The sequence below is a fragment of the Lepeophtheirus salmonis genome, chromosome 14 (genome assembly GCF_016086655.4).
Source record: "Lepeophtheirus salmonis chromosome 14, UVic_Lsal_1.4, whole genome shotgun sequence".
In the NCBI taxonomy this organism is placed as follows: Eukaryota; Metazoa; Arthropoda; class Copepoda; order Siphonostomatoida; family Caligidae; genus Lepeophtheirus; species Lepeophtheirus salmonis.
This window is the reverse complement of record NC_052144.2, coordinates 13,362,578-13,386,870: the sequence shown is the minus strand read 5'-3', so window position 1 is coordinate 13,386,870 and position 24,293 is coordinate 13,362,578. Positions and strand designations below refer to the sequence as shown.

Genomic DNA, 24,293 nt, shown 5'->3' with positions numbered 1-24,293 from the left:
GAAACTGAAAATACATTCAAGGATTTTATATAGAAAGATATATTTATTGTTTCTCTTTCAAATGCTGGCTATTTTTCCAATTTATTCTATCACTATAAAAATATGTTTTATAAATAAAACCCAAAAATTATATTTTATTACACAGATTCTCAAAAAAAAAAATATCATCCTTAATGTATATGAATACTCATCATATAAATAATTATTTTGAGGTGGAAGTCAGATAAGCTTCTTATAGGATGAAATACTGGGATGCCATTTGTGAAGTAGTTACAATATTTTCTGGAGTTGCAGGCGCGTCTAAAAAAGAAGAAAATAAATATTCAAATCATAACACTTGACAAACGAATAGTTACATACTTAACACAATCCAATCATGCTTATCCAATGTCATGGATCTAAAAGATTGAATGGCGTATCGAATGGCAGCAAGAATACTACATCCCAACAGAACAGAGGGCTCACCCGTGGCCTTGGATCCAAAAACACCCAAATCATGTCGTTTGCCATTATAAAATGAAGTTCGCAAATCTTGAGGAATATCTTTACTTAAAGGAGGCTTGTAATTCTACCGTACAAAAAAAGAAAGGGAGAAAAAAAACACGCTAAATGAGTCCAACACGGAATTGCTTATATTTTAAGATACAGGACTCTGGGGAAAGAATGGACATTAAAAATTCGGTATAAACTGAAAATAAAATGTATGAAAGACTGGAGTTCAGTTCTGATTATTTTATATGTACTAAAAACGATTTTTATGGGTCTTTTATTACTATGTACATATCTGTTATTGAATTTTTTTTTCGACAGATGCGATGGTAAATCATCATTTATAGTAAAGCCATCGATTTATAAAAAGATATTGAATTAATTTTGCGTCTATCTGGACATATATTACATGATTTAGCAATCCATTATTCTGTTTTTCAGTCCTATCTAGGACCGTAGGACCGACAAATTGGCCCTACGACTGTTGAATTGAGAAAGAGATTGGATTGATTAGAAAAAAAAAAGACTGAAAGGGGCGAAAGGAAGGAATTTTATTTTCCTTAACAGTTGTCATTAGTATTTAATTCCTGAGTGGTGGATATCCTTACCTAAAAGATTCAATTGTATTCAAATCCTGACTGAACATTCGTGTCTGCAGATAAAAGTTTTGTTTTATTTGTAACTAATTGTTTATACTTTAATATATCGTAATATAAATTAATGTCAATCTATAAAACTTTATTTATTATTGAATTAGACCCTAAGTGCTCATATTTTAATGGGCATAAGCTGGAATTACTCAGAGTCCAAGAAGGACTTAAACTTATAACTACCGAGCAACCCATCCATTTTACTCTCTGTCCATCACACACTTGTGATTACATTATACCTATAAGCTATATGTTCTCTCGTTTAGAATAATATTTTTTTTCAAATTGGTGAAGGAATTGAATTTTGTATATCAAGAATCCTTCAAATTGGAAACAATCTATGACAAACAATTTTCATCCAATCAGAAATGAGAAAAAAGAGATGATTCCTCTTAAGATATTAGTGTCCACTCTTTCTCTCAAGTCCTATATTTTAACATACCCAAGTAGAATTTGTCATTATCTTTCCTGTTACAGGATGATGTTTAATTTCTTCAGACGTAAAAAACCCTGAACTCATAATAAAACCTCCTTCGATTTGTCCGACATCAATATCTGGGTTAAGAGATGTACCCGTATCTTGCGCAAGATCCGCTCTTAATATACAAGTTTCACCAGTTAGTATATCAACTTTCACTTCTGACACAGCCAATGACCAAATGTTATAAGACTTTATTTTGTCATTAGTGGGGTTACCCCTGAAATTAAGGAGCAAATACAGTTTTTTTTTATTCAACACTATTTAAAAGATACGTAAAAGAGGTTGATTGAATTTGCTATAACTCAAAATCCGTTTTTAAGCGGATATTTGGGATGCACGTAGAGCTTTTTGAAATATAGTATACAGTGTATTTTTCATTCAGTTGTTTTCATTCATTTTCATACGTCAATTCTTTTATTATTTGTAGCAGCTAATTCTACGTATTATAAACTAAAAAAGGATAATACAAAGGATTTTGATTTGTTAATTAATTTATATAAATCATAGGACTTCAATGCAGCGTGTATTTTATATGTTATTTTATAATACCAATGACCTTGCTATACATTTGGGGGAAGGGGGATCAAGCATCAGATTGGGTGTCATACAAGAATTCTAAATTGGTTTGATTTGTCCAAATCGGATAATTAAATCTGAATTTATTCCTAACAATAGATTGTTAGGAAAATTGGGTAGGAGCGTTGTTTACTTTCTGATAGTTTGTTTACATATCCGAAGATAGTAGCGCCATCTTACGTGTATTATGTTTATTACAAGGACGTCTGCAGGATTATATTGGAAAAGGGCTTAATTTTTGCATTTTTTTGATAAAAACATACAAAAATTAAAAAATTTCGGAATAAAATTCAATTAAAAAATTGGGCTTTCTACAAAAAATTTTAAATATTAAATTTTTAAAGAAAAAGTTAAAAATCCATAGTTGCTTACCAAAAATTATTTTTTTTTTTTAAATTTAAAAATTAATTTTCAAATATTAATTTTTTTGAAAAAAAATTCAAAAATCCACATCTTTTCACAAAAAATATCAATTATTAAATTTTGCAATAAGCTTTTTTTAAGCCTATATTTATTTACTAGAAATTTAGCAATTAAATTTCAAATATTAATTTTTTAGGAAAAAAAATTCAAAAATACATAGCTTTTCATATAAAATTAAATTTTTTTGGGAAAAAATTTCAAATATTAAATTTTGGGATAAAATTTTTAAAAATTCATAGTTATTTCAAAGAAATTATTTTTTTTTTCAAAAATTTAAAAGTCTAGATTCAAATATTAATTTTTTTTTAAAAATCAAAAATCCCCAGCTGTTCAAAAAAAATTAAATTTTTTGGGAAAAAATTTGAAAAATGGAATTTTAAATTTTTAGTAAAAAGCAAAAATTCTTCAATTTTGCATGAAAAGTCACAGCCACTCCAGGCCACCACCTGTGGACGCCCCTGCATTAATAGTTAGTTTTCACATTTGTTTTTTACAGCAACTTAGTACATTTGCTCCACTTGGCGGATTTTGATGAATATTTTAGTTTGTTCATGCCATATTTTCCCATTCACAATGAAGATAGTTTTTGATATAAAATATTGATATTAAAATGCAACACAGAGCTGTTTCTAAGATTTTTTTCGTGGGGAAATATAAATTTGACAATTTTTTAGAAAATACTAATTTCAGGAAAATAAAATAAAAGCAATGAATATTCTTAATTTCAAATTGTAACAAAGAAAATAAATTATAATATTAGTATTAGCTTTGTTACCTTTATGTTATCCTAGAAGTTAATACTTAAAAACAGAGAAATTCAGACTCTTTACATGAATTTCTCAGATCCCTTTTATTTTAAAAATACTATCATTAATAATGAAGGAATGGAGTTACTAAGCTTAATTATATAAACTAAATATTTGAGTTACGACAATTTGCCTCTCACCCATTCTTTTTTTTTGAGAAGCGTTGTCTTTTCGACAAATTTGGCAGGGAAATTTTAGTCGAAGGGGTGGGGGAGTATCATCCCCCCTGTGGCTTTTTCACAAAACCTCTTACTTTTTGTATATTATCTTCCCTACGAGCGAATGAACCATTGTTTACTTACATGTGTCTAACAGTAAGATCGATATTTTTTGCAAAACATCTCTTTACCAGTTCTTCCCAATCTGATGGGTTCTCCATTTCATCCTTAACCGGCTTCATTCTCTCCATCAGTTTACGACAAGCATTTAATGCAGCCTTTATGGTAAGAAGAAATTAAACATATATTAATACTCGTATCCTTACAGTGCCGTAATCACAGTTTTGTTATTGGGGAGCTTTATTTGTTTATTTTATCGAGGGGTCTAGTTGGTGTGACTATGCATGACACCCTTGATAAACCAATAAATACTGAAAAATATTGATGCTCCCCTTTCTCCCCGTGATTACGATCATGCATTAAATGACATACTCACAGCCGCACATGACTCTGATCCAAAGGATCCTCCAGTGGTAGAATTTTCCGGCGAAGAAAGGGATGACGACGTTGTGATTTTTATTTTATTTACAGGGATATTTAGTTCTTTTGCAATAACTTGAATCACTTTAGTGTTTAACCCTTGACCCATCTCAATCCCTCCTACAGTCACAAGAACGGATCCATCCGTAGAATAAACTGCTATATAAGCATCAAATCGGGCATCTGGACTGTAGTCATAAGAGTATTTGGTCGGATTGAAAGAAATTCCTTTTTTTACCCATTTGTTTGCCTAAATGTATTGGATAAATGAAAGAACAGACAAAATATCAAAACATTAGTGCCACTCAAGATATCACGAGTTCGCTCTAATTATTTACACTTTTTCCGCTTTGATGAGCTCATTTTTTTGAAGATTTCCGGCAAATTTTTAAGGCAAAAGAGTAATTTTACATAGAAAGTGAAATATCACTCATAAAAACTTGAGCGGCGCTCATTAATGCTCTGGAAAATCTATATTAATATAGAAAAGTTTTTCCGTCTATGGAGCCCTCACTTTTAAATGTGTGCAAAATATCTTCGTGATTACTTGATCTAAGAAATAACAATTTGAGAAAAAAACGTGTGAAGCTAAAGCGCAGCGCGTTATATTAAAAAAGAAAAGGGGATAAAATATGTTTATCAAACCAAGATATAATAAAGCAAAATTTGTATGTGTGTGGAAGTCTTACTTTTGAATGTGCACTATATACTTTAAAACTGTTGGACTATTTGATTTAATTGCAGGAAATAACATCGTATCAATGCCAGTATGTAGCTACAACTCAGCAATTCATATTAAAAAAAGAAAAGGGAAGTATATATCAAGGTTAATGGAGATACAAAGTTAGAACATCATGTAATCGGGCTTGCTAGAATTTTCAATTTAATGTATCGTACCGACTACTGTGCAAGACACACAGATTTTCACAAAACACGCCACCAATCATACATATACTATGACGTTAGTATTGCTAGAATTTTCAATTTGATGTATAGTACCCACTGCTGGATAAGACAGGTAGATTTTGACAAAACACGCAACCAATCATATTCTATAACATCACTATTAAAAAGCGTGGTGGAAGTCAGATATGAGTCGTACACGCGTTATGGTATAACCTTGTATTTCCACTAACCTTGCATACAATGAAAGAAAACTGTCTGAGTCTTCTTGTCTGTTCGTCGACACCTAATAACTCAGAGCAATGCTGGGTACTCCAACTAGTGTTACTTAAGCTGGAAAAACGTTTAAACTTTTTTAAGTTAAAAAATGAATAAAGTAAGGTACCTTATTAAAGTTTTCAATTTCTTTTTTGCGACCTGTATAATTAGACGATTCAAGCATCTTTCCAATCATGATGTCCAACGGATTTGAGTCTTTTAAATATGTTTTATCCAATAATGGATCTCCTATCGTCAAAAAGTTGGCTCTTCTAATTTGTAAAGGATCGATACCCGTAGCATGAGATAGATGATCCATAACCGTTTCTATAATTGCGACTCCCTATGGAAAATAAATACAATAAATATAATCTTATTCACAAAGCAAAGTTAATCCGTATGTTTGTATACATGTCCGAATGTATGAAAAACATTCATAAGGTGCACTGTATATAGTGCTTCCTGATATATATTACATACATATTTTATATTTAATAGATAAGAATATAGTCGTACTAATGAAATATTACATACGTGCACATATAGCATCGAACAAGTATACAGGGTGCACTATATATACTGCTCCTGATATATATTACATACGTGGTTTAGATCTAGGGGAGGGGGAATATAGTAGTATTAATGAAAGATTGCAGACGTGTACATGTATACAAAGAGACTGACTCTGTTTTTTTTGTTACTACTCTCTGATATATATCATAATTCATATATCTTTTCAGTAATGTCGGATCAGTCCTATTTTTAATTGTCTAATCAATCCCCCCACCCCCACCCATTTCAGTCTTATTTTTATATTTAAACCTTTTTTACCATTCAACGGTCCTAAGGACCAATACTTCGTTCTCTAAGTCTTACGGTCTTAGCTATCTTTATAACTATGACCCACTCATAGCTAAGATTAAAGAAGATAAAAATGAAGAAAATATTGGATGATAGCTAGAACAATAATAATGTTCTAGCCATACATCTCCTACTTCAAACTTCAGCTATTTCATCTTTTGAAAGAAGTTATGTTGAACAATTGAAAGGACATAGTTATTAACTAAGTCATTTCAGCTTTTGTAATCACCATAAAAGACCGATAAGAAGCGTTCCTAGGACTCACAAATTTGATTAGGACCGGCCTTATATAACTGGAGTCTTTTTAGTTTTTTAGAACAATCCAACACTAATTTTCAGTGTATTATAGGATTTAAATTAAATATAAAACCTGGTATGTAAAAATGAATTCCCTCTTGCAGGCGTTTTGTATGTAGCATACAGAGACCACTTGTTTGTTTTGTTTTGTTAGTGAGCACTCTAGAGACTAAAGTACTCATCAATCATCCCGTTATATTAAATAATTTTCTCAAAATCGTATTATTATACTTTCATTCTGGAGGAGAGAACACATATGAATTGATGTAAGTATTGAGTAGTAACATCTGAGTGTACTCATTATAAACGGAGAATAACACCGAGGATTTCTTGAGGCATTATTTTCTATATTATTAAAGCATATTTTATCTTTTAGAGAACGCCTAATTACTTGGGTCAATGCCAGGTACTACCACTAGTTAATTATATCTATAAAAGTTCAAACCTGTGTACTCCCAGGTGCTCGACAATATGCATTTACTGGTGTATTTGTCAAAACGGCCGAAGGTATTATTCTCCATCGTCTTGAGTTATAGCAATTTTGAGCAAAGTAAGCAGCGATTCCAGAAGTCATTTCGCTAAAAGCAGCACCCGCATCACAATATATCTTCATGAAGACGCTTAAAAACTTTCCACTATTTTTATCAGCCACTACCTAAATGATATATTAGGAAAATAATCAAACCAATACTCATTTATGTAATGTTTGACTTACTTTGTATTTGGCCAAATAAGGTAGTCTTTTGCCTATCATTTCCATATTGGTTTTCAAATCCAGAACCACCCTTACACTTCTTTGACATTTATGAGCCGCAATTGTTGTTGCTGCTCCTAATAAATTCGGCCTGGATATCTTTGCTCCAAATCCACCTCCTAACCGATTCACCTATCATAAAATTCAAAGTTCAATTTCATTAATTATTCTGCTCACCAACTTTTCCAGTTATTTTTATTAATTTTTTGCCATAGGATTAAGATTATGTACCCTTAATACTTTTACCTTTTCGTTATGATAATAAAAGGAAGGGTGGAGTGTTGCAATCAATTTCAATTTTAGCCTTAATTTTCAGATACAAGAGCATATTATAAGGACTCTAGAAAAATAATTTTGAATTTGGGCCCAAACCCCAAAAAATACTGTTACTTTCTTTTTGTTTATTCGAAATATTTATGACGATAACTCTATGAAAAGTTTTATAAATTCCATCAATCAATAGTTAATTTGTATTACAGGGTCCACACCACTACTGGGGCTATGCAGGAATACGACACATCACTTCTTTACAGTTTATATAGTAACGACAATCTTTGGGAAAATAGATAATAGTAATAAATAAATTCTATTTGGGGTCAGACATATGCTTAAAAAATAATATCAAGTTCCTGAAGCCCGCACCAAGCCAACACTATACCATGAAAAAACAGTTGAACTACTATACCATCAATATTTTAGTCCTGATTTCAATTATAAATCATGAAATCAATTCATATGAATTTGAACAGAATGTGTTGTTGGGATTTATCGTTGTGCCATGATTATGTAGTTTTATCTTGCTATATTATAACTTCACTCAACATATGGGCGTGGCACAAAAATCTTGCTTACATTATCATTTGAAGGAAGTCAATTTTTTCTACATTTATTTAGCAGTGACGTGTATTATTAGACGTCTATTTTATAGAATCCTTCCTACGATAAGCAACAGCCAAAAATGTTTGTATCAATAAATTAATACTTAAAATTAAAGAACTTTATCTTGATCTGAATAAAATATATCCTAGATATTTCCAAAGTAGCCAGCCTTTCAATTAATTATAACAGAGTTGTAAAATTCATTAATCTTCCCAAACTAACAGAGGGATTCTATCAAAAAGAAGACATGTGTCTTTGGATTTGTAGATTTTGATCTGATAAGGGGATTGATCAAATATAATTCAAAAAGGTCTGAAATGCATAGAATTATTTCTTAGATAAAGTAATTGGAGTATCATCAAATACAATTTCCCACAATAATGAATCTATCATCAAATGGCAACTATTGTTTGATACCATCTCTCTCCTGAACATTGAAAGATGAATAAAAATCATCTGAAACCAATAAATCATTCTTAATCATGCCCCATTTTATATATTTTATCAAATTGTTAATATTGAGTAATTTACTTCCAATGATATATAGAGTCTCTTTTAAAAAAAAAATATAGGATAATTAAGTCAGAATTCATTATGTTATACTATAAAAAGTGGGTTTCTGACTGCTTATCCATGTAAATTGCACACCTTTACTCATAATTGATCTGAATCCTATCTTGGAAATTAATTTATTCATAGCTACATCAATCCAAAAATATATCAAATCAGATTTGCTAATTTTCATAAATTAACCGACTCTCCATCCCCCTTCCCCCCTCCCTTTCTATTTATAGTCCGATTTTTTTTGGACTAGTATTTTTTTAAATATATACATATTTTAGTGTCATTTTTTGCCCTGAAAGATCTATATAAAATATTCTGTGTAAAAACATGTTTTTAGATTCAAAAATATTTTAATTATTTCTGTATAAGAATAAGAGAAAATGACATGTAAATACCAAAAAAAAAATAAAAAAATAAGCCTAAGCCAAATAAACCACTAACTTTTCATAATAATGATAAAAATCATATTTTGTCGTAATGTGAATTGGTAACATATTAAATGTTGCTATCTGTAAACCCCAAAAGCACAAATTTCAGGTTATACACAGTTAATATAACGTAATGATTCTCGAGGTAAATGGAATAGAGCATGAGCAAACTAAAAAATATATATTATATTCAAGGTGGCGTGACAGTTTGTAGCTCGTTGTTTACAAAATAGAGCATGCTCAGATGTTTTTTGGCAGCGTCCTCTATGTGAGAAACATACGTACATGTTATTTTTATTAAAATAATATTATTATTCAGGTAGATGTAATATTTGCCATAAGATGACGCCACTCTCTGTAGCTTTGTTTACAGACAAATATAAGTAAACAACGCTCATTCCCCTTTAGGAACACATCATTTCAATCCTAGGGCAAAAATTTGTTGAAAAATATTATTAATATTATTTCACCTTAATTTCAATTGCATGTCTTGGAAGATTCATAGCTGAAGATATTGCCTGATGAACCTTATTTTTTGATTGAGTGGAAAGAATGACTTCGAAACGATTGTCGTCTCTGGGATGAGCAATACAAGAGTGAGTTTCCATATGAAAATGATATTGCGATCCCATTTTGATTTGACCAACAACCTGAAGTACATTTGGTCCTTCACTTTCCTCATCTTCATTGATTTCATTTATCATACAAAATAAGGATGAAATGGATTAGCACACAAAATTGATATTTTACAATGTTCTAAATGTATATAATTTATTCGTACCTTCTCCAATTACAAGTTCTTCTAAATTAAAAATTTTAGACGAGTCTTTCAATGCATCTTCAATTGTTAGAATAGGTTTTTTAAGATCTTTGTATGTTATTTCAACAGACCCTGCTGCTTTGAGAGCAGTACTTCTTGACTCAGCGACGATCATTCCTATGGGTTGACCAGCAAAATGAATCGAACCAGATGAAAAAATTTCTTCATTTCTACAAAAATCGTTCTTCCCTGGTATATCTTTATGATCCACATATTCAATTACACCAGGCATAGCCTATTTCATAGAAATTTTTGGCTGTTTTAGTCGAGCATATATCTAAAAATTGTAATTGTAAAAAATATGACCTATGAATACACAAATAACCCTCCGTATCTATCAAGCACAAAGGCTGGAATTATAACTTTGTCGATCCTCAATTATATACGGAATCCAAAAAGGACTTACACTCATAACTCATCAACAAATCCTAATTATTACTTTTCATCTTTCATTAATTACTTTATACATAATGTTCTTTATCGAGAATTAAAGAAAAATCGTTACAACTTTGGAAATTCTGAAAGTACTGTTTTTAGATTGCCAAATAGATTATTTTTTTAAACATTTCAGGTCATATTTCCCACACCTCTATACATAGAATCAATAAATAAATAAAACGAACTAATGCGTTGGTTGGATCCACTTTGTCAATTTTACAGTTTGCCAAATCAGAAACAACAAAAGCCCCATAATATTCCCCTGTTCCAGGCATTTCGTCATCTGTGTATTTTAAATCTCCAGAACATTGTGATTTCCCTTCCACTTTTGGGACTGATTGATTGACTGGATAGAATGATGGATCTGTTTCATAAGTTTGTTTGCCTTGGGACGAGTCAGGTCTTTCTAGAGGGAAGGCTGCACTTTTCAAGAGTGAAGGGATTTCATCTTTTTGACACCATAAAACAAACTAATGGAAATTTCATTATAAAATATAAAATTATAGGTAAAGATTTAAAAAAGAAAGCTCGATAAAAATTAAAAATGGACCTAACTTATTATAAGAAGGCTTTTTTTTATCCTGAAAATCAAAAAAAAAACCGTTTTTCTTTTCATTTAATAAATATTATTAAAATTTTTATTAAGAAAGGCCGATCGATTTTTTTTATGGCATTTGAAAAAATAAGAAAGGATAAATAATTTATTTTCCAAATAGTGAAAATATATATTTTTTGAAATCATGCTTTCAAAATGGAAAGAAAGGGATACCCCACATTTACTTCATGCTTAAATTGGTCCTGACTATGATAATGGTGTAAATACCTTATATAAAAACGCTTGTGTCAACAATTTACGATATGCTGGTGTACTTAATTCAGGATTATCGTCAGGAATCGCTTCTTTCTCTAATATATCAAAAGCTTTTTGTAGAGTAGCGGTATCTTTAATAGATTTCCCATTTAAAAAGTGGGATGTTTGATCGGCTGAAAAGAAACTTTTCGACACTCCACCATAAATCAATTTGGGTACATCTTGAATCCTTTTTTCATTTGATAATTTGATACGAAAGGCAGCATTTATATAAGCGTGTGCGTTAGCAAATCTATTTGCTACCCTATATGAGCTAAAAGATGAAAAAAAATGTACCATTGGATTTGAAATGCAAATAAATACTCACTAAAACAACTCATTGCTCTCAAGATTACCAATAATGATTTGTATAATAACTCTTTTATGCATGAATGATGGAGGTTTCTTTATCCAATCAAACAAAGGCAGAATAACATTGGGTTTTCCACCAATACCAGATATAGTGACCTCGGCTTTTAAAGCTTCAAATAAAGTAAAAATATCTGATGGAAAATCTTGATGAAAGAACTTCAACATCAAGTTTCCACCGATAGTTCCTTGATTACGTATGGCATGTGAGGCAACCTATTAGTAAAAATGATAAAAAAATATATAAGCCATTCAAAATAGGTATTGTACCTTTTCCAAATGTATAATAAGAGCATCACGAAATCCAAAAGACGTGGATTTAATAACATCAATTACTGTCTGTATTGACATGGCCGATCCAAGAAAAAGCTCATTGTTTTTGATGGAATGCTCTTTGAACTCAGGAACGGAGTTAATATCCACGATTATTTGATAAGCATCTTCCTTAGGATAAATACCTGGAAATAAAAAATAAATTTAATAACATATTCAACACAGTAACGGTGATTATGAAATTACATACCCACTCCAGTTCCACCGGACACAACCTTGTATGTCTTTGACTCTTGAATGTTTTCCAGGTCATGTAATAATTCTTTGAAGGATCTGGGTTTCATATACTGCACTCCATCATCAAACGAATAATGGAGTTTTTTACAATTGAGGCGACAAGGTTTAAAGTCTTCTATATCCTTAATAGGAATAGTTTCTGTATTGTTTTCAACAAGGGATTTGAAACTGTCTAGAATAGGTCGATATCCAGTACAACGACATATATTCCCATCTAAAAGTTTTTCAACATCATTTTTAGTAAATGGTTTTCCATTGATTCTTAGACTGAATATTAGAAAAATTAAAAATGATCCAATCGTAGAATAGAAAATAAATCCATTACTTATAACCTTGTCATTAGATTATCAGTTTTTTAAAATTACCAATAAAAATATTACAAACCTTTCCATAGCCATGACCATTCCTGGACTACAAAAGCCACATTGAGACCCATTAAACTTTGCTAATCTTTGGGGTACAACTTGATCATTTATACCCTCCACAGTTTTTATTCGAAATCCATCACAACTAGCAATTGAAATTAAACACTAAAAAAAACACTTTATACACAATCTGATAATAAAAACATGCAGCTAATTATCTCACAGAGTTCACGGCAACAAATTGATTGGATTCTTTCGAAGACATTAGCACAGAGCATGAACCGCATCCTCCTTGTTCACAGCTTAGTTTTGTTCCAGTTAAGTGAAGATTTCTTCTTAGATAATGACCCAAGGTTGTTACAGATGAAATTGTGCTTGGTGGAACTGTTTTGAAAGAAAAATGGAAGCAATTGTGAAGAAAAATTTGAAAAAAAATCAGTAAATCTCAATAATATAGTTTATATCATGAATTAAAAAAAATACGATTGTATATTATGTTTAATTAACAACAATTTTCCGTGTCTCCACTCGAGTACACAAATCCAAAACATAAAATTGTATTTTTTAGGCAACAAAAGAATTATAAATTGTGTTTGATAATACAGGAACAAACACTTTATCTTAAATATAGCCATTGAAAAATTAAAAAGGTTTTAATTTTATGTTAAACTAAAACAATCTACTATAATTAAATAATAGGTAAATTTCTATAGTAAAACCTCCATGTATACAACATTTTTCTAGTTTTCTGTTCATTAGATGTAAATATAATCAAATTTGCACCCTTTTTGACACTCTGAAAACACAACATACATAATTAACCATGTGAAAATACTGATTTTGGTAAATATAAAGCAATTTATTCAAATGTTTGACCTTGTGATTTATTTATTGTCATTGACATTGCTAACTTGTCATGTTCCTTCTTCAACATAAGTGAAGATTCACGATACATACTAAGATTAACTCGCTCATCTTCTTCCTTTACCTTCTTTTTTAATTCGTATTTAATACACTTTCTCCTATATTCAGTAAAATCAACTTATTAGCAAAAATGAAACATTCCTCCAGAGCCCAGGAATCTAGTCTAATCAGAATTTATCAGAGCTTTACGTACGTAACTCTAAATTATAAACAACTTTTATTTTATGTCTAAAGTATGTATTTGTCACTGTTTTTGAAATAAACTCCATTGTATCATTGTTTTTCTAAGCAGGACGTACATCACACACAAATAAATTATTTTAATACTATGTAGGATTTTACTTCCTTACTTATTATGCAAAAGGAAATTCTTGTGAGCAAATATTTTACTAAAAGTATATGCAAGCATCCCTTATTCATTATTTCTCTTAATTTTTAAAATTCATACGCATTAGTAGAGATGTAAATCATTTGTATGTTTTAACTGAGCCGCTTCTTTGGAATTGGTAATGTGAAGAATGGAATTTCTTTTCCTCAGTTGTTGTTATTATTATTTAATTTCTGATTAGTTAACTTCATTTTCTACTACATGCAATTATATAAAAAAAAACCTGATTGAACATTCGTGTGTGTTCATACAAGATGTAGAGTAACCTTGAGGATTTGTTGTGGAGTTATAATCACAAGGCCTCTTTGGACTCCGATTATAATTGAGGATTGGCATCCGAGTAAATCTTCCCAATGCCCTTGTTTATTTCCTTCTCCCCCCTTCCTTATCATAGCCGATTATAGCCGATCAAGCTTCACGTCAGCTAAGATGTTATCCTCTAATACATTCTTCAAATTGTGAGGGTTACGATGTTGATTTTCAAAGTATTTCTTGCTTAACATGTCCAAAATACACGCAATTTTTATCACTAAAAATAATACATTAATATATATTTTTTCTTCTTTTCTAAAGCTTTTCTCGTTATTTTTTCATTCTTGAGGAGAGAACATATATTACGTATAAACTATAAAGTGTTACAATGAATCTGTTTGTTCATAAATGATAGAAAGGAACGGTGAGGAGTTATAAGGGTAAGTTCTTGTTAGACTAAGAGAAGAATTGAGGATCGACATTGGAGAAATTACTGTTTATATCATTGCTAGATGTGTTAATTACCTTCATCTTGTTGCTGCTCTCTGCTAATTGAATCAAGCGTCATGGCAGCTATACTGCTCTCCTCCCAAAAACTCTTCAAATTGTCAGGGTGACCACGTTAATTGTCGGGTTTTTTAATAATATAGAAGTGGATAGTATTATTTTCATAGATACTAATTATAAACTAAAATGTTTATTTATATATAATTCAGTAAACTCTATAGAAGGAATAAAGTTCATAATAATAAATTATATAAAAAAAGACTGTGGAATTCAAATAAGAATTTTAAATTCATTTTGCTTTGAAGCAAACATTTCTCTTAGCCAGATTTGACTGTCCGGGAGGGATCTTTTCTCTACCTGATGTACATTCATCACAATAGAATAAATATTAGTCCTTTTTTAAAAGTAGATTGTTCTATTTGTTATTTATGTGACTTTCTGAGTATCAAGTTACAATTTGATTATTAATTAACTTAAAATTAGCTCACAAAAAAAAATACAAATATCTCATTCTAAAAGGCTTACCCTCAATTTTTTTATCATTGACATAAAACTGTAATGAATCTCGAATTGGTGGAGAATTCTTCTCTGATGATCCATTACAACAATCCATATTGAAGTTAGATTTCAACTGTAAAAAAAATTGAATAAATATTACAGTCAATGGTACAACAATTCCATTCAAGTTACAAATCTATAGTCCCATAAATCACTTCAAAAGAATAGAAAAAATTCTGTACGGGCTTTAAGTTGCTACAATTAGGCCCATCCCTAGAACTTTGTGGTCAAATTTGTCGTAAGACACTATTTTTTTGTCAAAAATGAAAGTATGTAGTCAAAATTTTGTGTAATAATTTGAAATTAATAAATAACACTGTTAAGTGTTCCAACAGCAAAAATTGTACAAAAAAAGTATATGCTTTATTTAATAGAATTTGATCCTTTGATAACAAATACGGCCTTATTTTTTATCTCATAGCCTTGTGGCCATCAGAAAAAGGTCATTTTTTTGTTGTTGTTATTTTTGGCTATTTTTAAGGTTCAAAGGTGTTTTAAGTCCTCGGTGTTGAAGATAGAGATAAATTAATTCAATATATTTTAAAGACGAATGTGAAAATTTTTTAAAACCATTTTTAAAATGTCTGCATCCTTCTTTAAACTCGAGTTATCTTTGTTTAAAATGGAAAATAGGCGATTTTTGTTCAGAGGCTCACAGCTTCAAGACAATTAGGTTCAAAAGCTTAAAAGTATTGCATTTGATAACTGAAAGTATGAACTTTAATTTTTTTTTTAAAAAGCCTCTCCAAAACCGCTCTATATCGTTGTCCATTTCAAGGAAAAAACTCATTTTTAAATTGAACTCATAATAAAAGTCCATAATTATTCGTATACCCCAGCTAGAAGAGATAGAAACAAAGACAGGGAAGAAGAAAAGAGATAGGAACAAAGAAAGATCAAAAGGATTTGCTCCGAGGACTCCCTTAAATGTTCGTTTTTTGGAATCCCTTACTCACTACGGGTATGCAATGAGTCCTCTTGTGTCCATGAAGCCTGAAATAATTTATATACAATTTTAGACATGAGTCTTCATGTTATAACAAATTGTATAATATATCTTTTATTTTTCTCTCTCTTTGTTTCTATCCCTTGTAGTTGGGCATACGAATATTTTTGGACTTTTTATTAAATCAATTCAAAAATGAGTTATATCCTTGAAATATTGTCGTTCCCTTATCTCAAATTAACAACAGTATAAATCATTTTTGGAGAGACTCATTTTTTTAAATAAATGTTCATATTTTCAGCTATCCAATAAAATACTTTAAAACTTTTAGAATCTATTCGTATTCAAGCTATGTACCTCTGAATAAAAAGCCCCTGTTTTCCACTTTCAACAAAGATAACTAGAGTTGAAAGTATGATGCATACATTTTAAAAATAGTTTTTATTATCTATTGAGCTTATTTTTTTTTTTTTCAAAGTAAAAGGTTTTCTGTCAAGATTGTCAAAGGTTTGTCAAAAAGTGAATTTTAGCTAGGAGCTTAGGCAAAGTTTGCAGGAGGGTCATGGGAGCAGCCTCCTCTGACACTACAGATGTATTTATATGCTATTTAATGCCACATATTTTAAATGTAATTTTTTCCCTCCAAAATCATAATACAGGCAGCTGATATTAGAAAGGGTCTTAATTCAGGTGTAGCATATGTCTCCCTTCAGCCTTCTCCTCGCGCTCTTACAAAAAAAAACCACATATGTACACATATTTATCTAAGAAGTCCTTATTTAGGAAATGAAAACTGCAGGCCCGTCCAGTTGAGTATAGGTCAGGTCCATTTCAGTCTTGCATACCAGTCGTAAAACTTATAAAGTTTGGTCAATAAAATGTATTTCTTCTTTTTTTTTATCTGTTGTAATACTGATGGTACGAAGAACGGACAGGACAGTCTTTAGGACCGGTTCCGAAGACTGATAGGATGGTCATAAAATTGGACTGGATCGAATACATAAGGACTGACAGTACACTATAGGGTTAAACCCCCTGTACAGTATTATATTTAGAGAGGGGGCTTGGTTTGTGGAATTTTTCAGAAAAATATCCAAAAACTAATTTTAAAAGAAAAAAATCGAAAAACTAATTTTGAAAGAAAAAAAATCCAAAAACTAATTTTAAAAGAAAAAAAATTCAAATATTAAATTTTTTATAAAAAATTTCAAAACTCCACAGCTGTTGACAAAAAATTTAATTTTATGAAAAAAAAAATTAAATTATAAAAATGAAATTTTGAAAAAAAAATTCAAATATTACATGTTTTGTAAAAATATTTTCAAAAATCAACAGTTTTTCAAAAAAAAAAATTGATAAAAATATTCAAAAATCAATATTAAATTTTAAAAAATTCAAATATTAAATTTTTGTGAAAATATTTTCAAAAATAAACAACTGTTCTAAAAAGAAAAATTTAATAAATAAAAATTTCAAAAATAAATATTAAACTTAAATAAAAATCTTCACAGGAAATTTAATTTCTTGGGAAACAATTTGAAAAATTATTTTTTTCGGAAATTTGGATGTTTTTTTTTTGGGGGGCAGAATACAGCCCCTCCAGCCCACTCCTTGCGGACATCCCTGCTGTACCACTAATTTCTATATACTTACAATTATTCCTGTTCAAAACAATTATCATACCTAGATATTGTTAATAATGAAACAGTACCTTTTACACAACTAAACATATTTAATTTATTTATCTGCTAGACATAGAAATATGTATATATTTTGGAAATATTACTACGAGATCCATATTATATATTTTCCCAAGGCTATAAAAAAATTAAGACTGTTTTTGTAGATTTGCAGTGTTTTTTTGTATTGAATTAGTCATTGAGTCAAGAAACGCCAACAATATTTCTTTGGGTTGTTTGTTTGTTTTTGAAATCTACTTAAGTTGGGAATTGTATACCCTACCTTTACTAAATATTTTTCCATTTTCCAGTAAGATATGAAGCCACTACAAAATATATATTTATACTATTTTTTCTAAAAAGAGCAACTATATATTTGAACATTATCATATAAAATAGGTGGATTTTCAGTGTATTTTAACTGATAAAACACTCATCCTTGTCAGTAAATGAGGTTGTTGCTTGTTACGCGTTTATGGCATGAAATGAGCAGTGATAACTGATGATAAGTACACATTTAATAAACTCTATTTAGACAACATGAAAGTAAGCACATTGTCAAAATGAGTTCAAAAGTTACTTCTCTTTAAAACATAACATTAAATAGTATACTCAGAACTGTTAAGTGTTAGGGATTGTATTTCATGTAAAAGTAATACGACTATGCAATATGGAACGTCTTATTAATAATGTAATGAATATTGAAATAATTGAATTTATTTGATGATATCACAATAAAATAACCATAGTAAATACAAAAAGTTCGTGTACTCCGAACAGTACGGGTAATTGTTTCATCTGATACATCGGACTTTTTGTGACTATCAGTGCTGCCAGAACTACAAAATAATATTTTATCCTTTTTCGAGTAAATGGGAGATATATTTGGGATAGACAGGACATTTTATGATAAGGAATATATTATTGGAGTAGGAGGAACGGGATATTGACTTTTTCGATATATTCTGACAATTAGCCCCTTGGAGGATCATGAAATTAAATGGAAGGTCTCATTATGTGGAAGTGGTTGTCTCTTTGAGACCGGAGGAGATCAGATCTAATTAAGTAATTCACTACGACAGGATGAACGTAATAGGCATCATAGAAATGAACTTTGGTCATCAAATCCATTTACTATAACTATGCATAAATAAAAATATAAGGTAGATACTCCAATGATTAGCTCTTATCCCCCGTCCTTTTCCCCCGACCAATTACCTCCTTTTACCCCCTAGGCCATCTAACCCCAGAACCATCTACCCCCAGCATTTCATCCCCTATTACAATGAATAGTAACTATACGAACAAACATTCAACCTTTTAAACAGCCATACAAATGTAATTCTTAATTTAACCAAGGAGTCTTTGATTTAACTTAATGACGTAAATATTAGTGATACGTATTATTATTAATTAATATATCTCATCAAATACGAGATAATAATTATATGTATCTGAGTCAGTATTTTGATGTAGATATTACTTGAGAAGATTTTGGATGATTCTATTTGATTTTTGTGATGTTGAAACACATATATCAAAAATTAGATATAATTAACCTATTTATTTTGGATATGCATAACTCTATTTCACCGTATTTATGGAGTTACCCGAAAATCCTTCTCAGACATTTATTATAACATCATGTGTATATTCGTTTAATATAATCAATCCCTAAATTCCTAGTATTAATAACATACTAAAATTCCATGTTTTTCCAACTTTTTGTCATGGGATTAAGGAAATTAGAATAGGGATTATTATAAATATTTATTGTATCTTATATATCATGCCTATGGTTAAACAATCAGGCTAAGTATCTATTTTAATTGAAATTTTTATTTATTTTAGTATTAAAACTTTGATAATTTATAGAACTCATAATTACTTTCCGATTCGAACTTGAAAGTTTTATAGCTCAACAACCGATCCAAGCAACCATAAAATTCATTTATTACTTTGGCCCTCTATCGTTCACTAACTGTACTTCTCAATAATAAAAAAGGATTCGGGGTAGTTGGTTGGGGTTAAAGGCCGGGGGTAGTTTGTTGGGGGGGCTGTTCCCCTATCTATCTACGTTTATTAATACGGTAGACTACTATTAGTTACCTTTTAACTTTAAACGACTACATTTAGGAGTATTTTTCAATACATTTTCTTTAGATAAAGGTTATACATCATTGTTATAATATTAGGTATATTTTTATAGTAAAAAACCATCATTATAGCGAAAAAATTAATAAAATATTAAAAATAAGTGGATACTATATACTGAACATAATATGCTCATGTGAAAAATATAAACTAACAATAAGATCTTAATTTGGCATTTATCTTGAACATTATTAAAATAGAGCTCAATGATATTATCTTGCTAACATAACCGAATATGATGCCTTGAATAAGCTTCTTTTGGCTTGTGATTTTGACTTTTCTCTCTAGATATATATATTAGAAATACTAGGGTAATCAAATACGAAGGATTTTGAAATCTCTACTCACCTTACAAGAATCTCAATAACAGGATAGCATTTTTATTTCCAAAAAAATAAAACCAAACGAATCAGTAATAAAAAATAACGGAGAACTCATAAATAGATAATTTAAATTTAGAAGACTATCATTGGTGTTGTAATTATTTTTATTTGTTCAAATCATACTCAACATTTGTTTTATTGTTTTGTTAAATTTTAACTATTTTTTTCAATCAAACACTTATAATTAGCTCGTATGGCATACATTTATTTATTTTTGTAAAGATCCTAGATCTTCGCAAGAGTAATATTCCAATATGCTAACAAGCAATTTAGCTGTTTAGAAGAAAATTCCTGAGGCAATAATTTTGGAATTGTAACAAAATTCAGGCATTTCAATAGAAATCTACAGAAACTCAGAAGTCACTTATATTTTTTTAAACACCTAATCACTTGACAGTGCCATTAACTATTTATATGCAATAACATAATAGAATAATGCATTGCAGACCAAAATATGAAGAAAAATGAGGATTTAAAAATAATCTTCCACTTGTTTTCCAATGGTAAAATAGTCTTACTTATAAATGGAATTGATATTTTGGGTAGATATTATTCAGTAGTGATTCGTGCGTTATAGGTATTAAGGACAATAAATTACTCTTATCAAGGAAAGCGTTAACTTAAAGTAGGAGTTGAATTTAGGAGAATGGAACACAAGTCTCAATGAAGGATCTGTGGGTGGAGGATGATAACTTCTTTGTTCCTCACTGTATTTTCCATTATATTTTTCTTAGTGTTTCTTAGTCTCTTCAGTTCAATAATATAAGTGTTTGATGATTTGATCAAAGATAAAATAATTATTTATATACAATAGCAGAATAGAACATGCATTACAGCCATAACTATCGAGAAAAGAGAGGCGGCATACTATCGTAAGAGTCTAGAATCATCTTCCACTTTTTTTTCAATCACAAAAGAGACTTACAAGTAATAAAGAAATCACTAATCAGGGATGAGGCTTAAAGTTTCCAAGTTATATAATTATATATATAGTCTTATAGACCATACATCACAAACTCCATCTTATAAATAACACTTATCAGTTATTTCTGCGTTATATACATCAAGGACACTTATGAATGAAGTAGTTATCTTAGAGTAGGAGACAAAGTAGAGTTGACTTAAGGAAAAAATACTCAAGAACTTGAATAACAGGGCAGTGGATGGTGGATGAGAACTCTCTCTGTTCCTCACTGGATCTTTCAGTCCATTATTCTGTCGTTTTATGGAACCCCATAGTTCTAATATGTAGAAGTATACGATGATTCCATAGAAGATCTGGTATAATTTATGTATTCTTGTGCATAAAGACAATTATTCGCGAGGTCAAAAGTCCCTATCGGCTATCACATACCTTGATATGAAGGGGCAATAGTGCAATGAACGATCCTCCAATTAAAGGAGATGAGATCAGGCGAATGAGGCACAAAGAGGCAAGATCACTTCAACATGAAGATGAAGAGAGGATCAGGAGGGGATTTGAAATGAAAATAGCACACTCGGGATAACGATCTGACCTGTACGGACAGTCAATTCCGAGGTATTACTATTGTAGGTAAATGAAAATAACAACACTTAACTCGGACATATGATTGTTATTATCTAATAATCACTCAACCTTTTAATTTATATTAAATGCCTCCCATTCATTGAGATAGAATGCTCACATTGTATTACATAAAGATTATTTTAGTAACAATTTCCACAATATCAAGAAATATTATGAAATATATTATATAAATTTAATTACATTTATCCAAGGTTATGGATTAATTATGTACTTAGTGTAAGTTAAGAGATATTTCTTCAATTTATTCTAAAAACTTATTACTGTGATTCATAAAAGGAAAGGGTAGAAAGCCGATTGCCCTGTGCCAAACCCAAAAACTGTTACATATATATACGTACAATATATAAGAATATAAATTTAGATATTATACCTCACCAACTACTATGACGCTGCTCCGCTACGGCCTCAAGATTGTTTTGTTTTATATAAGCATGTATAACATATATTTTCTCTAAGTCGACCCCCATGTTGTTCTGATTTATTCACAAGAAAACAAATAATCAAAACATTTTATACCAATATTAATTTTATTGATTATATAAAAATAACAGTTCAAATTGTTCAAATTAATTTTTAGTCCTTTATTCAATCTATGAATTTATATTATATTTTAATACATAGGCTAGGCTGATATTCATTATGAAAAATGGTAAAGCATTTTATGCTAATGTTAAACTAGGCTTGGCATTATATATAAAAATGTTGAGTTATGGAGTTAACTAGACAAAACAGCAAATAGCCACGGAAAATAAAATAGTATTCACGCAACCTCCTCGTGTTTTATGAAATAAAATTCATAATAAAAATTAATATGGGATGGTGATGATCGGATTCGGAAGTAGTAGAAGTCCATTTTTGACCATTGGGAATACCCTTTTCTTGGTCTTGGGTGGAGGAAGTTTATTGTATTATATTTTATTCTGGTGTGAATCTAAAGGAAAAAACAATGGCAAAAAGAAGATAAAGAAGAAGAAAGGATCCGCTCCTTTGGGTTTGGAGAATCCTGGAAACTTGTGTTATGTGAATGCCGTTCTGCAAGCATTAGCCTCATGTGCAAAAAGTTTCATCCCATGGATTCGGGAAAAAAGTGATACAAATTCGTTTTGCTTGGCACTCAACGGCCTTTTAAACACAGTTAATAGAGACGAGAATGAAGAATCTGCGGAACTTGCGGATCTTTTGTCATCTCTTCGATCCAAAGGATGGGTTTTGGATCCAAGGAAATGACACTTTCTATTACTATTTAGTTTCGTTATATTGATTTGTAGATCAGTTCTGCAAATTAATATTCAAATTATAACACTTAGAAAATGTCTATTTTCATGTTTGAATTACAATTTGATATCATTACAGGGAACAAGATGCTCACGAGCTTTTTAACGTGTTTTTAACCACCCTGGAAGAAGAAGGCGAAGAAAAGATTAAGAAAACTCGAAAAAGGCGTAATTCACTGAATGAAGCTCTTAGCTTCTCTAATGAAGAGGATGTTCTATCTGGAATCATTGCTCGTAACGCTACTATTTCCAATACTAACTCATCTACTGTAAACTCCCCTGTTGAATCTCTTCATCCATTCTCTGGAACTCTTGCCAACAAACTAATTAAATGTATTTTGGACACGTCATCTTATTATGTTTTTGTTTTTTTAAACATAATTTTATTATCTTACTTTTAGCTTCGTCAGACCTTGTTGTACCCGTCTCATCTAATTATTTCAATAATGTCACTCTCTCCCTACCAAATTCAAAAAGTGGCCGAATTACTCTACAAACTCTATTAGAATCTTTTACTTCAAAAGAGGAGTTGGATTCCGGGGTAGTCAAACAAACATGTTTTGCTAAGCTTCCAGCTTGTATTTGTTTTCATATACAAAGAACAGCTTTTACCGATGGATATCCTTCCAAACGATCAGAAAGGGTCTATTTCCCACAAATCCTTGATATGACTCCTTTTTCTTATGGCTCAGTTCGTGCAAAGGAACATCCTCTACGTGGTAATCGACATACAAGCATGCCTCCTGAATCTACTGTGGGCTTGGGATCACCAAGTGCTGAGTTTAAATCAAAGAGCTTGTATATACTAAAAGCCGTTATTCAGCATTCTGGAGCAATTAATTCTGGTCATTATGTCACATACAGAGTAAATCAGACTGGACGATGGTTTTTTACATCGGATTTATTTGTGGAAGAAGTGGAATTCCAAAATGTTCTTGAATCAAATCCTTATATGCTCTTCTACGAAAAGGAATCGTTATAAGCTAGCCTGGGTCTATTTTCCTTCATTTCCTGGATTGACGTCCATTAGACTAGTAATCCGTGTACTTAATGAGTCACCATATTAGTTGTCAAATATATTTATTTATGTAGAGTGAAATTAAAAATGCAATTAAATTATAGTGCCATAATAGTTGCTTATTATTTATGTTTGAATATAGCCGTCGTGAAGAAACTATT

At 30.4% G+C, this 24,293-nt stretch overlaps 2 protein-coding genes across 6 annotated transcripts; one reads left to right on the top strand and one right to left on the bottom strand.

The window, feature by feature from the left end:
- Window positions 1-127: 127 nt before the first annotated feature.
- LOC121129430 (uncharacterized) lies at window positions 128-22,481 on the bottom strand. 5 transcript variants are annotated; one of them, XM_071893426.1, is made up of 19 exons: window positions 22,216-22,481; window positions 15,076-15,181; window positions 12,703-12,863; window positions 12,499-12,644; window positions 12,068-12,381; window positions 11,815-12,002; window positions 11,504-11,760; window positions 11,149-11,449; window positions 10,511-10,795; window positions 9,849-10,122; window positions 9,538-9,749; window positions 7,158-7,328; window positions 6,888-7,097; window positions 5,412-5,627; window positions 4,080-4,373; window positions 3,728-3,861; window positions 1,582-1,837; window positions 361-568; window positions 128-300 (listed from the first exon to the last, which is right to left on the bottom strand). In XM_071893426.1, the coding sequence occupies exons 2-19, from the start codon at window positions 15,161-15,163 to the stop codon at window positions 233-235; spliced, it is 3,783 nt and encodes a 1,260-aa protein (XP_071749527.1). In that variant the 5' UTR covers window positions 15,164-15,181; window positions 22,216-22,481; the 3' UTR covers window positions 128-232. The 5 variants fall into 5 exon arrangements, with proteins under 5 accessions (XP_071749527.1, XP_071749526.1, XP_071749528.1 ...); XM_071893425.1 differs by having other exon boundaries at window positions 22,211-22,315; XM_071893427.1 differs by lacking the exon at window positions 22,216-22,481 and adding an exon at window positions 21,625-21,843.
- Window positions 22,482-22,577: 96 nt separating this feature from the next.
- Window positions 22,578-24,244, top strand: Usp30 (ubiquitin specific protease 30). The gene is made up of 3 exons (XM_071893429.1): window positions 22,578-23,061; window positions 23,195-23,447; window positions 23,516-24,244. The coding sequence occupies exons 1-3, from the start codon at window positions 22,657-22,659 to the stop codon at window positions 24,094-24,096; spliced, it is 1,239 nt and encodes a 412-aa protein (XP_071749530.1). The 5' UTR covers window positions 22,578-22,656; the 3' UTR covers window positions 24,097-24,244.
- Window positions 24,245-24,293: the final 49 nt, after the last annotated feature.

Bases quoted from the DNA above. Each gene is read 5' to 3' on its own strand.
- LOC121129430 (XM_040725152.2), bottom strand. From the start codon at position 18,037: ATGGAAAAATATTTAGTAAAG. The intron at 12,382-12,498 runs GTTTGTAATATT...TCTAATATTCAG, and splicing joins ATGGTCATGGCTATGGAAAG to TCTAAGAATCAATGGAAAAC. The intron at 569-1,581 runs GTATGTTAAAAT...TTTGTACGGTAG, and splicing joins TAATGACAAATTCTACTTGG to AATTACAAGCCTCCTTTAAG.
- Usp30 (XM_071893429.1), top strand. From the start codon at position 22,657: ATGGTGATGATCGGATTCGGAAGTAGTAGAAGTCCATTTTTGACCATT. The intron at 23,062-23,194 runs AAATGACACTTT...TATCATTACAGG, and splicing joins GATGGGTTTTGGATCCAAGG to GAACAAGATGCTCACGAGCT. The intron at 23,448-23,515 runs GTATTTTGGACA...TCTTACTTTTAG, and splicing joins TGCCAACAAACTAATTAAAT to CTTCGTCAGACCTTGTTGTA.